This window comes from Anoplopoma fimbria, chromosome 7 (genome assembly GCF_027596085.1).
Source record: "Anoplopoma fimbria isolate UVic2021 breed Golden Eagle Sablefish chromosome 7, Afim_UVic_2022, whole genome shotgun sequence".
Taxonomy (NCBI): domain Eukaryota; kingdom Metazoa; phylum Chordata; class Actinopteri; order Perciformes; family Anoplopomatidae; genus Anoplopoma; species Anoplopoma fimbria.
Genome location: NC_072455.1, coordinates 8,494,207 through 8,509,591, shown reverse-complemented (window position 1 = coordinate 8,509,591; position 15,385 = coordinate 8,494,207). Strand labels below are relative to the sequence as shown.

General features: G+C 44.3%; 1 protein-coding gene across 1 annotated transcript in view; it reads left to right on the top strand.

Annotated features, from left to right (window-relative positions):
- Positions 1 to 15,385, top strand: part of jmjd1cb (jumonji domain containing 1Cb) — a 101,065-nt gene that overhangs the window by 68,920 nt on the left and 16,760 nt on the right. Inside the window, 11 exon segments of the mRNA XM_054600926.1 lie at positions 5,127 to 5,232; positions 5,438 to 5,562; positions 6,092 to 6,235; positions 7,223 to 7,264; positions 9,524 to 9,794; positions 11,113 to 11,676; positions 11,767 to 12,121; positions 12,833 to 13,069; positions 13,071 to 13,803; positions 13,906 to 14,103; positions 14,461 to 14,633. Coding sequence (XP_054456901.1) covers positions 5,127 to 5,232; positions 5,438 to 5,562; positions 6,092 to 6,235; positions 7,223 to 7,264; positions 9,524 to 9,794; positions 11,113 to 11,676; positions 11,767 to 12,121; positions 12,833 to 13,069; positions 13,071 to 13,803; positions 13,906 to 14,103; positions 14,461 to 14,633 — 2,948 coding nt within the window.

The following is a 15,385-nucleotide window of genomic DNA, read 5'->3' as shown; positions in this document are numbered from 1 at the left end:
ACCCATACAACACCAGATAATGGGCCGGAAGATGAAGAGAACCAACTAGCAACTGAAAGCTCTCCCTGTATCCCGTCCGACTATTTTTCAAAACTGCAACTTGCGCTGTGACAATAAACTTCTTATTGACATATAAGCTGATTCTATTTTCCATTTTAGCTAGTATTGCTAAAATAACGCACACACTAGCATATCGCTACGCATTGCCTCAAAACCAGAACACCATTTCTCTCACACTCTTCCACTTTCCCACATCAGCAGTAACTGCAGCCATCTGAAGAGAAGGGAAGTGGGAGCCTCACTCCTCTGGCACTGCTAACTTCAGAGATGTGTGTACACACACACACACACACACACACACACACACACACACACACACACACACACACACACACACACACACACACACACATTCCTCCAGTCTTAAACCACTATGCCCACACAGAGCAGCCTATTCTTCTGGAGACCTTTGAGCCCCACCGAGCAGTAAAAACAGTTCCACACTCTCTCTCTCTCTCTCTCTCTCTCTCTCTCTCTCTCTCTCTCTCTCTCCCCCCCTCTCTCTCTGTCTTGCATTCCCTCAGAGCGGTGCAGCCGTGGCCACTCCCCTCTCTGTTTTTCCAGTTGGACAGGAAGACCAGAGGGGGAGGGAGGGGGAGGGAGGGAGGGGGGAGGGGGTTGCAATCTGTTTGGCATAAACTGTACAATGAAGTCACTGTTTAGTGGGCCAACCCAGCCTGCTGCTCAAGTCTGTGTGTGTGTGTGTGTGTGTGTGTGTGTGTGTGTGTGTGTGTGTGTGTGTGTGTGTGTGTGTGTGTGTGTGTGTGTGTGTGTGTGTGTGTGTGTGTGTGTGTGTGTGTGTGTGTGTGTGTGTGTGTGTGTGTGTGTTGAGGCTGAGGACAGGAGGTAGAGAATAAAACTGTCAGTGCTGACTCAGTTTGAGCAAATGACACACACACACACACACACACACACAGCTCAGTAACAGAGCACTGTGTTTTCTAAAGTACTGTTCTGACACTCTCTCTCTCTCTCTCTCTCTCTCATTTTTCAACTCAATTCAAAGAATTGGCATGTTAAAGACACGTTTACATCCACAAAGCAAGTATGAAATAAAAACATGATAAAAAAATGTATGTAGAATAAGTAAATATCTAGAATAGAAGAATACAGAAATGTGTGAACAGAGCTGTGTAGCGTTGCAACATTTAAATAAAATATTTAGATCAAAATAAGTAGGCTAAACTTTAACTTAAAGATATCTTAATCATATTATGTATTTGAACAGACATTTAAGGCATTCAAGTTTCAGGAACTAAGCATCAAAACACAATGTGTCCAAATATTGTCCAGTCTCTCTGTCCCTCCTCCCTGCTGTCACACACTTCATCCCAGTGTCACGTTACTTTGACAGTATCTCGCATACCCACACATACACACACACACACACACACACACACACACACACACACACACACACACACACACACACAGACACACAGACACACACAGACACCTGTGGTGTCAGTTCACACGGCTGCTAGATACAGAGGGATCGCTTTACATGCGGCCGCTTGCTCTCCAACTACCAAACAAAAGGCCTCTCATCCTAGCGGGTGACAATAGGTTTGGCCGGGTGGAATGACATCTGCTATCGGTACATTACCAACATAAAACTGGACCAATGAAGCGCCTCGCTGTTTTCTGGTCTGTGTGCTCCGTGAAAGCAGATGTCTGTACTTTTTAGATTTGACTGAAGATGGGTTTCTGGGAGAGACACTGATAAGTATCATTTCAGATGACAGCCAGTTGACTGTGACTGTTTTTTTGCTTTAGGTGAGACGTTTTTTATGGAAACTTCCTGTCGAATGTGTCAAAGATGGTCAGCATACTGTATGAAACTGTTTTTAATAAATACAAATTCAATTTTGAGCATTGGTTCTCTGTTGATTTTGTAAATCGTAGTTTGAAATAAAAATCTTCTTTACCCAAGACCCACTTACTAGCTTTTTCGACCAGCTTTCGCACTCTTCATCGGCAAATGGTGTTTGCTTATCCCATGTCTAAAACGCAAACATATCAGAACGTTTTTCATGTTAATCTATGCACATGTTTTCTGCAGCTCCATTTGCGCTTGTATCTCAGCTGCGTCTCACTGAAGCAACCCCGACCTGAAGCATTCACTCACACTTAATTTGCAACATAAGAAAATCATGATAAACAAAACCAGTAGTACATTCCTGTAGTATTTTTTTATTTGAGCCATAAGGAATGTAAACAGCAGCACAGAAAAACATTCCACCGGAAATATAGACGACATCTTATCATTAATTCATTTTTCCGTAACCGCTTATTCTGTTAAGGGCCGTATGAACCATATCAGATTAAGGTTGTGTACATAAGCAGGCTGAATAAAACCAGTTTTGCTCTCCAAGTCGGGTGGATACGACACTCTGGTGGTGTTGGTCTTTGGATGATTTTGTGAGTGTGTGTCAAGCTGCTTTTATAGAAATCTGGACCACAATCTCTTCTAAATTTAACTATGGACACAGTGTTACATCCATGAGGCGTCTGAAATAGACACTGGGTACTGTGTATCAAATAAATCTGACCACTGGCCGACCCCCCCTACTCCTCACAAACACATATCCAGCATTCACCGTTTCAATCCCCCAGCATCAGTAAGACTATCAGTGTTTAAAGAATAATAATCAGAAACTCTCCCACAGTTTCCTCATGCCTCAGCATCTCCATGGCAACAGGCCTATTGTCCCCGAAAAGGCAACGCATTTGAAGTGTTTAACAGCCCATCTGTCTTAGTCTCCGGATATGTGTGAACGCGTGTCATATTTGTTGTTATGTTACTAATTATCCCGTGCATGAGTTGTTCTTGTGTCACACTGCAGGGTGTGTGTTGCCTCAGCTCTTTTGGTGTATTCACAGCAGTGTGATTAAAAGATGTAGGTCAAAGACGATAATGAAAGTGGTTATCCATAATGTTGTTTTAATAAGTAGATCGTAAAGCATTGGTATAAGTTTTGCAAAGCACACAAGATATCCTGTTTACTACAGACATGGCTCTTTTTTCCCCTCAGTTTGTGAGACGTGCTTGTCCAGCACCATTACAGTCTGTTCAATACCATGGCTGTTACTGTCACGCATTCAGTGGAATAGCTTTAAATTAAAAAAGCACAAAGCTCCATCATCAGTCCGCACATTCATTTCACCTTCCACTGGACACGGAGGTCCTTTTTTACACCTTTATGTTGGATTGAATGATTCGTTACTCACTGAAACAGGCAATTTAAAGTCATTAGTAAAGGTGGTGGTCGGGTACATGATGTGTTTTTTCTCTGCTGCAGAGTGAGACAAATGTAGCTGTGTTTTCAGAACACAGGGCATGACTCTCAAAGCTGTTGCAACAGTATTTATATGAAAGTGATGACAAAGTTATTGTTTGTTATTCAAATGTTAAAAGGAATGCTTCACCCTTAAAATGATCGTGTGTATATAAAGTACTCACCTCGAATTACTGAAAGAAGCCTCCACTGTGATCCGAGTATCGAAAACAACAACATGAGGGTAACGAGTAATTGATTCTTTTGGGATTCACAGTGAATCTTTTGTTTTTCATGCACTCGATTCTGTGCTCATACTCCATTTCTATCCAGTCTGATGAAAACAGACCAATCGGCGGCCATGGTGACCATGTTGCCTTGGTAACACAGTCTCTGTGTGTATCGTGTCCAAATAGGCTGGAATCGTAGAAATAGACTCCTGTGCACATACATGCATTGTTTCCTGAGGCTGTGCACTAGATGCTGCAGTATTCCCTCAGATGAAGGTGGGAGAAGTGGTAGAAAAACGAAATGTGGACATGTTCTGAGCTAAGCTGGTTATATCTCTTTGCACACTATTACTTTGTTGATATGATGCAGTACAAACATGAGCAGATTGCCTGTCTTTAAAGCAGGATGATCTCTGATACAAATATTAAAGAAGTGGTTATTGGATGCGTCAGAGCCATATCGTTTTATGCTGAAAGGTGTTTATGATTCATGTGTCTCAGGTGAATCCAGGGTTAGTATCTTTGGTAGTAAACACCAAATATCAAGATGCTGCAGTGTTTACATATCCGTTTGTTTTTTTATTGTTATTGTGTGTGGAATCAGCTGGCTGGACAGAGAGTTTAAGCTGTGTGTGAGAGAGGTTTCTCTACTTTTAGTGTTTGATTTAGAGCTGAACAAGGCTGGGAGACTAGAGCACTGCAGCAGGACAAGAGAGAGAGACAGACATAAAGAGAGAGGGACACAGACGGAGAGAGAGTGACACAGAGAGAGAGACACAGAGAAAAGGACATAAGCACCATAGTGAACAGTGTTTTTTATTCCATACATTTCGGTTCTACCTTTTGTGAACTCTGCTTTGGTCATATTTTTATTCAGTAAACATTCATGACAATCCGCTTGTTGTGATGATTGAGGCGATGAATGATGCAGACTGAACATATCAGCCTGTCATTAATGCAGACAAACTTCAGACCTCATCCACTGAGTGAAAACAATGTCCTTTTATGCAAATGTATGCATTCTTTTAAAAATATGAATCCATCTAGTGAGGTCTACTTAGACTCAGTGCATTCTGAGTGAGTTCAAAGGTCGACACTACAAGCAGAGGTGGCTTAGTATTTCATTCACCCATGACACATGTGATGCATCTCCTTGAAGTATCTTCAAAATAACCTAATTGAACTGCGCGTACCCACACACACACACACACACACACACACACACACACACACACACACACACACACACACACACACACACACACACACCGATGCACAGAAGAGCTGAGTGTGTTACTAGTGTGGTGACTGCGGTTTGGTTTCTTCTTCCTCATCTGTCATCCGTCAGCGTTGTACGCTTGTTTTTGTGTGTTTGAGTGGTGAAGAATTTTCTTTAAAATACGTTTCTCACTCTGTGTGCAAAGAGGCTCATGGTTCCCCTCTTTGCTGAGGAATAGTGTGAACGCAGCTTATCCTAGTCTAGTGTGGACTACTGTAAAGAAGTGTGTCTTAAGTGTGTGTGATGCTGATCTGTTGATGTCCTGTGTGTGTCCTTCAGGATGAGGTGGACAGTCCGAACCCAGTGTTAAGAGACAACCATCAGCTCCATGAAGAAGTGAGGGGCTGGCTCAAAGACCAGAAGGTGCAGGAAATTTTTATGCAAGGTAAGCTCTTTATTACGCTCTTTATATCACACTCTGTAGATACCATCGTTACAATGTGTACAGTTTAACACTGTAACAGTGCCTCTTTCAGTCATCTCACTGCTGTAACTAGTGCGTCTTATTGTACGAGGAGTCTGTTATGAAGTTTGATACGTCCATCATGGGGACAATAACACTGCATGGAACTGTTTCCTGTTTCTTCCAGGTCCCTATTCATTGAATGGCTACCGCGTGCGTGTCTACAGACAAGACTCGGCCACCCAGTGGTTCACTGGCATCATCACACACCACGACCTCTTCAGTCGAAACATGGTCGTTATGAATGACCAGGTACACACACACACACACACACACACACACACACACACACACACAATGTTCTTTAAAATGTACGTGTACAGTTTTCATGTTGGTGTAACATAAAGAAGTATAATGCACAAAGGGGAATGACAAGATGGAGACTAATGAGTAAGTACCCGGCAGTTGAGGTAGACAAAACCAGAGTTCATTTTTGCATCCGATGGTGATTTAAGTTTTAGTTTTTTGATAAAAAAAAGGTATGTTCGTTTTAGTCACAGATCAGTCATTAGAATTTTGTCCCAGCTGATTTGTTATTTTCAATTGGATTATAGATCGATTCCGTCTCCCAATATGTTTCATTTTTTTCCATTCAAGAGCCAATGACATTGCCCAACATTACCAGCTAGTAGTTAAGTCAGTATTTTTGGGCAGTCGAGGATACTGTTTAATAAACTAAAAGCCCATTGTGACAGTGAAACGGACCACCCTCAAAACCAGGAGGTGTTTAGATCTAATCCACTCATTTCACATGTGTAAAGTGAATCTGGTGTGTGTTCAGGTGCTAGAACCTCAGAACGTTGATCCGTCTATGATCCAGATGACCTTTCTGGACGACGTGGTCCACTCCCTGCTAAAAGGAGAAAACATCGGCATCACTTCCAGACGGAGGTCACGATCCAGCCAGAACAACAACTCTACCCATGTGAGTGCGCACACACACACACACACACACACACACACACACACACACACACACACACACACACACACACACACACACACACACACACACACACACAGCTAGTAATAATCGTAACAGCTGACAGAGGTACTGACAGGGACGAACAAATTGAAAAATATACTGACATATTTCACTTGGCCTGTTAGCTGTGTTGTATGTTAAAAAGGCATAAAAGTACAACACAAAGAAATGAAGAAAAATAAAATACAAACGTTACACACAGAATGGTCACATCAAGTACATTAGGAAAATGTACTGTCAGTCAAGAGTTGGAGCTTACATGATTTTAATGTTTTTGAATAGAAGTAATATTAAGAAAGAAAACGCTGCCCTTAAATTCAGCAGGCTACAATTAGCAAAAGCTTATCTATTTGCAACTATTTATTTTCATCTTTGAAACGCTTCGCTGATATCAGACTCTCTTTTTGGCTTTTCCTGCAGGATATTCCTCTGTTGAGTCAGGCTTTCACTTCCCAGATTGACGAGTATTTAGGGCATTTGTTTAAATTATCCAATAATGTGCTGATTATCTTCTGGACTCATTGATTGGGCTCTAAAATGTCAGTATATGTTGTTGTGTGTCTGTCGCTGTGCATAGGCTGCTGCTTGTTTTGATTTGCAAACCAATCACACAACCTCAGCATCGTCCACATCGCATCTGGTTCCTAAACCGGGCCATGATTATCTGTGAATTCTTTCTCATAACTGTCATGTTTTTGCATGTTATGAAGATACTGTTGAAGTAAAATAAGTTCCTATGTGCCATTTGTTTAGCTTTACATTAATACGCACACAGACATACAGTGCACTGTTGCCCTGGTTACCAGGTGGCTCCTTTCATGTTGCGTCACGTATGGAAGGAGCTCATTGGTTGAACCAGCCAGTTAACCAGTCATTTCTATTTCTTCTTTTAATTTGTTTTGTCTTGTTGTTGCTTACATATTACAGATGACAGGAGGGAGACCCGGAGGGACCACTGGAAGCACTCAGGTACCCCCACCACCACAACCCTCCACACCCAAACTTTCCAAAATACACTACATTTAAGTGTAGAGTCACAGCTGACGGACATGAACTGTGCTTGATTGAAAGGAATTACCAAAAACATTTTTGTATTGGCACCTCCGTGAACCATATATATATGGACATATATCTGGAATGAATGATATACGCAATAAGAAAGGCTTGACTAAGTCTTGGTATCTGTTGAACTGTGAGGTTCTGTGACAGGCTTATAGCAAAGCAAAATAAGATGCTTAAAGCACTCTTCATGTCTTCAGTTATATTGTAACCATGAACTTTTCATTTTGATATGAACTCTGTCTCTCAACATGTGTATCCTTAACTTGCCTATCATTAGAGATGAGGCTTAATAGAGAGAAATAAAATAATGTTTGTACACATTGTAAAACAGGGACAACATTTGGATTATCACAGTTGAACCCCTTTGAGTTTTTGCGCAAATTAACAGCGAACAAATAAAAATCAGGCACTAAACAGTTCATAGAAAGGCAGTAGTTTGGACTCACACCGACAAATGTCTGACACAACGTGGAGAGGATCCTGCCTGCACTACCATCTTGTGGCTGCTGACTCTGCCAGACACTGTGCAGCACAGCATTTCACACTGTACAACATGCTTCATCACAGTTTCCCGTGGTCACACTTACACATGCAGCACCGGGAAATGGATTCAATGGAGTGCATGAATGCGATCTCAGAGTCATAGAAACCATACATTCCGGGCTTAGAAAGGGAAAACCTTGTACTTGTGCAGCAACAACCATTGAATACTAAAAACACATTCTAATATACATTTACTAACCCGTTTATTTGGAACACCTAATTTAAAGGACCAGTGTGTAGCATTTCTGGGTATCTATTAACAGAAATGGTATGAAATATTCATAACTATGTTTTCATTCATTAGTATAATCACACACTAAAAAATCATTGTGTTTTGGGTAGCTTAGAATAAGCCCTTCGTAGGGAGCAGGTCCTCTTTTGGGAGTCTGCCATGTTTTCTACAGTAGCCCAGAAAGGACAAATCGAACACTGGCTCTAGAGAGCTTTTTTACAGCACCTCAAGGCCATTGAGTTCTCCTACACGCTTGTGAAACTGAGGCAACCTGAACCGCAGAGTGCCACACCACTGTACCGTCAGCCACAGTCTGACTTCCTAAAGTAGTGTTATTATGGTATGGACGGCCTCTGAGCCAGGCCAACGGCTTTAGCATGGTTTTGCACTCGGCTGCTCACGTTACCACAGTTTTGTAAAGGGAGGAGAGAGAGAAGAGGTAGTCACCACACTGCTTGACTCCACCAACTCCTCCACACGGTCCCTTATATAAACTAATGCAGTCTAATCCAACAGTCCTGTAATCAATCCTCCCTTCATGAAGGTTCTAATGTCAGTGAGGTGTTTTTAGTTTATGCTCATTTTGGAGGCAGCGTTTTTCATATTTGCTTACTGTCATTTAAACAGAGGGGATTAAGAATATTAGAAACACCTCTAAGTATTGAAGTCCAGCAGTTGATGCCACCACCTCTAGCAGCAGGAAACGTATAAGTAGCATTGCGTAAATAGCTCTATCAAATCCAATGCTGGAATGTGGAATGAACGTGAACTCCTCTCAATATGGGCGAGGAGAGGTAAACACGTCAGCAGCCACTTGTTGTATTTCTGATTTACTTCCCAGGACCTCAGCATTGGAGGGTGACTGTGCACCCTACTGGCAGATCCAGTTGTTGTCAGTGAGCTCCACTGCTGAGGTTGTGTGAGGATATGCTGCTATTTTTAGGCTCATAAACAACTGAGGTTCAGGCACACATGTTTCTACAGTACTTGGCTCTATAGCGCTAAGACGACAAGTGGAATCTAATAGAATTTACTAACTGATTGACGTAAACTATGCGTTATCAGTTTTTTTGGGCATTCCCTCTGCCCCAGAGGAGCACATTACTGCAGGACCCGAATAACCCCAAACTATGACCCCCAAAATGACCATACGGTTAAAAGAACTCTCTAAAACAGAACATTGTAACCTTCACGTGGGGTTTACTGCAGAGCGATATGATTGGACGGCAATAGTTATAGCTAGGTAAATAGTAGATAAATTGCAGGGTTATCATATTGCATAGCATTTAACTGTTGAGGTGTATAACATAAATTGGTATACATTCCTAGTAATGTCTGTGTGTCTCTTTACGTGAGCTAATGTGAGACTGTTTGATTAAAAACACTTGCAGAGTCATTACACACGAGCCCAAGCCAACAGCCCCCGCCCCATCATGACCTCATCAGGCCCCAACCCAAAGGGTTCCCAGGGGACGCTGGCCTCTCAGCAGCAGAGCCAATCCCAACAGAGCCAGCAGCCGGCCAGCCAATCACACCACTCGCCCGGCGGCAGTGGGAGGGAGCAGAGAGAGCAGCGCAACGCTCGCTCCTCCAGGAGGAAAGGATCGGATAGCAGCGTTCCAGAGGAGGACAAGGACCGGAGAGAAGAGACCACAGCGAGAGGTGAGGACTTTAGTGATGCTCTCCTCTTCTCCTTTTAATGGAAGGCATACTTCTGAACATATTTTAGGTAGTCAAAAATGACCCGCTACATTAAAAGAATAAACATATTAATTTGAATCATCATGAAAAAGGTCAATCTGAATAGAAGCAAGTTGCCATTCATGATCAAACTGTTTAAGTTTATTTTCTAGTAGTTATTTCTCATGTGTCTTTATAATGCCACAGTCAACAGTAGTTCAGTGTAAAGAGGACACACGTCTCCAGTTAGCTATTGATGTCCACTGTCTTCAGTTTCTTTACATGTCACCATGGATACCTTTAAAACATTGAAGAAGCCTATGAAGGTAATCGTCACTGGCAGTGTGTTTAAGCGATTGTACAAATGACGGATTCATAATAAGAGGCCAGTAGTCCCTGTGGTGTAGTGTTATAGACAATAAACAAATCTGTAGTAAACCTGATGGTAGCAGCAAACAGTGGCTCATACATCGGTCCGTTTGGACTGCATGTCAATAATGGTGGTAGCAAGAGACAAACGGCAAGAAAGCTACAGTTTGCATTACAACCTCCTACCATGGTACAGTAGACGTCCCGATGTGAGGAGACGCACCACTCGGTTTTAGAGAATTGAGGTATTTTATCAACCTTGAACCAGATCAGAAACTAAACTGATCATTGGAACGAGATTCTTGAACACCTTGCTACGTAAAGTGTCTTTTGTTTGTGTGAATATAGTGCAGACAGCCACTATCCCTTCTTTATATTGATTCTTCTCTAATGGTCAGCATATTACAGGACATTAAAGCTGTTTAAGGTTGTTTTGTTCCTCAAATAAAATATCCACAGAGCAAATTAACAGTGAACATGAGTTCCAATTGTTTTTAAAGTCTGACCTGCCAATTGCACTCTACTCGTTGTCACTTACCAGAGGAGTTAAAGGGTAGTGTCCACAAAGCCATGATCTTACATGCTTGTTGACCAAGCCACCCAGCTGCAATGATAACTGATGCAGATAAAATTCATCATTTGTCAACAGATGCACCCATCCTCCCTTGACCCTCAGGTAAATACTGCGAGCTCTGTCAGCACTTTCCCCGTAGTTTGCACCGTTAGCGCTGTTAGTAGCGTTAGCTAGGAGCCGCTGGCTCGCGGTTGACATGATGAGAGCCGTTAAGCTGCGATCGAAATGTTGCCCCCAATTTGGAATCCTGCACCTATAATTATTTGGGCATACCAACGTGGAGAGTGGGAGTGCAATCAAAGGTGTGTTTGAGATTGCAAAGATGAATCTTTTGTTTTCACCTTTTTGTTTCTTCAGACTCCAAGTCAAAGGCCAAGCAGGCGGTGAACAAACGCAGGAAGGGCGAGGAGGATGAGAAGAAGGCAGGTCTAAAGAGGCTGAAGACTGACATGACCTCTGACCTGTCGGAGAGCAGCGACTCAGAAAACCCCCACAACAAGAGGACCGCCCACTCCTCATGCTCCTCTTCCTCCTCATCGTCCTCATCGTCGTCCTCCTCCTCCTCTTCCTCCTCTTCTGAGCCCAACTCTGAGAATGAGCTAAAGTCTCGCGGCACTGATGTGAAACAAAGCGGCGTCTCCAAAAAGGAGGAGGAGGAGGAGGAGGAGCAGCCACCGATGCAGGCCACCAAGATGAACGACTCCTCATCTCTCATTGGTCGCCTGTCCCCTTGGGCGGAGCTTCAGGAAGCAGAGGACAGCAACAAGGGCGTGGTCAAGGAAACAGGCAAAATGTCAACCAAGGAGGAAGAGGAATTGGTGGCTGTGACGCAGATCACCCAGTCTCCACGGCAACAGATGCCTCAGATATCTGACACGGTCCAGGCCAGCAGTACTGAGAGCAGCAAGAGCACTGTGAAAGGTACAGTCAGCTGATAAACCGCAGCTCTCAGATACGTCCTGATTATTAGTAAGCTTTGTATTCTTATCATATAATGTGTTGTTTTTTTAGCGTCTCCTCGATCCCAGACGCCATCGTTGTCCCATCCTGGCGGCGGCAGCGGCGGCAGTGTGATCGACATCACAGATGAGGCCCAGGCCACGGTGCACCAGGAGAGCTCAGAGGCTGTGTCGGCTCTGCTCGCCTCGCAGAAGGCCGAGTCCACGGCCCTCTCCCCTTACCTCCCCCTCAACCCCTCTCCCGTCTCGTCGCCGCCCGTCCCTCCGTCTCCCTCGCCATCGGAAGGAGGCCGCAGGACGGATATCGATCCTCCCATGCAGCAGCAGCAGGGCATTATGGGTGCTGGCATGACAGCAGCCAGGAGCTTAAGCAACAAGATTGAGTTTGCTCCCTCTGAGGTCATCAGGTGAGAACACAAGGCTGCTAATAGTGTTTGAGTAAATTTATTTAAGTCAGGTCCTGAATGTTACAACTTGCGAGGCTTTTTGAACGTCCTGGTACGATGAGTTGGTGGCAAGAGGAGTTATTAGATCTCCAGATTTGTCCCATCCAGTTCTCCTCTAAGGAGCTGCAGTATGTATACCAGACAAATGGAGTTCATAGATAGTTTTCATGCCCTGTAGTGGGAGTTAATAGTTGTCCCAAAAATTAAACATTATCTGTTCCAGGAGCAGAAATGTGTTTTTACTTCAGCATTTCAAAAATTGTGAAATGTGCATCCAAGCCAATATATTAGGTTTAATAAAGAACAATCCTACTTTCAAAGCATGGTTCACATATTTTAACTGATGTTATGATGCAAATACACCACTTCCTGTTTTGTGTGTGTCTGAGGGCAGATGTACTCTGTGGTGAGAGCAATTCAACCTTCCTTGAACTAGCAAGAATGTGAGGGAAGGTTTCATGTAGTTTGATTTTCAGTGGTGGAAACAGACAATATCGTACTTCAGATGGGGATGATTGAAGTCGTGTCTAAAGTGTGCACACATGGTTCAACTTTGAATTTGAACACAATTAATTTCCCCTTCATGCAGAGAGGCAATGATAGAGGTTAAATAATGTAGAATCTTTTCTATGAACATATATGAAATACATTTTCTTCTGTCCTTTTTTTCAGGCCCATCACATCGATGGTTGAAAATGTGGTGCTGGTGGAGAAGGAGAAGACTGTCCTTCCTCATCATCTTCATCATCATCATCATCATCAACAACAACAACAACAACAACAGCAGCAGCACGCACAACAACAACAGCAACACTACACATCCATCCACCCCAGCATTAAGAGCCCGTCTCTGTCCGAGGAGACGAGAAAACACCCACCGCTGCAAGCACTCCCCCACAAGATGAACACTCCCCCCTGACCTAGCCAGATCCAGAATGAGCCCCAACCCAGCTCAGCTCGATGCCCTGAAACAGAAACCCCAGCACCCCAACAACTCTCAGAGCCACCCCTACCCCAACACAAACCCCGCCGACCTTCTCAAGGCCAAGCCCCACCCGGGCCTGCTGGACATCTCCAAACCCAAACCGAACACCTCCCCAGAGGTCTCTAAGCATAAAATACAGAGGTACTCCGACACCTCCCCACCTCCCATAGGCCGCTTGTCGGCCAAAGTAGAAATGGCAGAACCCCCACGGTCCGGTTTCAAGCCGGTACCGGCGCGGTCAGAGTCGGGCGGAGTCAGTATGAGCAGCAGCACCAAGAGCCCTCTGATCATTGATAAGAACGAGACCTTCACCGTCTACAGGGACCCGGCGCTGGTCCGCTCCGACGCTGAGAACTCTGTCTCTGTCTCCGTGTCCTCCAACCACGTGGCAGCCTATCTCCATCCCCACCTGCACACCCTTCACTCCCCCTCCCCCCACTCCCCCTGCCTCACTTCCGTGTCTCACTCCCACCTCCTCGCACCTCCTCACACCTCTGCCCTACCTCACCCGCACCTGCTACCCCCCGGGGTGCTCCCAGCTATGCCTCCTCCCACAGCGTCCCTCCTCGGGGGCCACCCTCGTCTTGACTCCCCCAGCGGGCTGGGCCACCTCGCCCTGCCTCACCCGTCAGTAGCACACCAGCAGCAGTTCCTACAGGTCTGATTCCATATACATACACACCCCCTCTCCCAGCTGATCCAATCAGAATCTGTTTGAAACTCAACATTATTTACAACTAAAATGTGTCTATGCTTTCAGGGTCAGGGCCCCCCTCCACCCTCTCTACTCGCCCAAGCTCACGGCGGGGCAGCAGGGCTGGGCCTTTACCCCATCCTCTGGCAGTACCCAAACGGAACACCGACCTCCTACCCCCCGGGACTCAACCTGCCCCCCACGGCCAAGTGGGTCCACCCTGAAAACACCGTCAGCTTGAATTCCGATGCCTCACTCAGGAGGGTAGGTGGATGCAGTTTTGTGGGGGGGTAGGGTCACGTTACATGTGTGTACAGGCGGAAGTGGATCATTCCTCCAATACCATTTCCACCTGCAAGCATCAAAACTTTAAACAATAAATTGAATATAATATAATTTTGTTTCACTTTCAAATAAAGATTTTCACTTTCGCTTTACTACAAATCTTTATCAAAATTGCATTATAGTAAAAACTCAATCTTAAAAGAAATGTTTTGAAACAGCTGCATCACACCACAATGAAAATGAGAATAATGATGTAAAAATGATCTAATTTTCTGTAGATTTTACATTTCTGTTTATGGATTTTAAAGATGTTATATTTGTATGTTGCGTGTTCAGAACACAGCCAGTCCTTGGCTGCACCAGGTAGCTGGTAGCGCTGGTGATGGTCTTGGTTTGCTGAGCCACGTTCCTGTTCGGCCGGCAAGCGCCGACCCCCACCGGCCCCCTGTCAAGATCAATGCACACGCGAGCCCTCCGCTGTCAAAGGCCGGCATGAACGCTCATAAAGAGTAAGTAGACTGCCCTTTAACGTGTGACACTCTCCATGGTGCATCGAACGTTCCTTTTGTTCATAAATATAATCCATATAAGATCTGGTCTCCTTTAAACAGAATGAATCTAGCTCCAGACACGGAGTGTGTTAGGTCAAGAGGATATACTCACGCATTCATAGCAGTTCAGCCCAGCTGCATTAGAAGCTAGTCAGTAAAGCTGTTCCCGAAAAAATCCCAGGGTCTGTGAAAAGAACAGGCATTGCTTTTTGTCTTAAGTTAGTTGGAAGAAGCACTCTGTAGCAAGAAAGATGGGGCACACAATCATTTTGTACATTTGAACAGTGTGCCCTTTTCTTTTATAAAGCTAGATGTGTTCAGAGAGCAGCTAGAGAGCCAAGTTTGCCCTGAGATGTAGACAGGCAATGCCGGGTCAGACAGACAAGGTGAAGTGGCACTAATCCGACATGAGAGCAGTTGAGACAGAATGCTGTTCATTCAGCAGCCTGAGCTCTGCTTATGTAACCGCTGGCTTTTATTTAGACACCAGTGAATACATAAAGCATCGCAGAGGAAACATCATCACCTCATTAGCCTAGTTATGTCATGGTCACTGAAAATCTGCTGAACAGCCAGTAAGAGCATGATAGCCTACCTGAACCCGTCTGTTAACTAAGTGTAGTTTAACTCTCGTACACTCACATATGTGCTGCCATGTCCTGTTTTAGTTTCTAGTTGACGTTCTCGCTAAACGTTTGACTTGTCCGTTT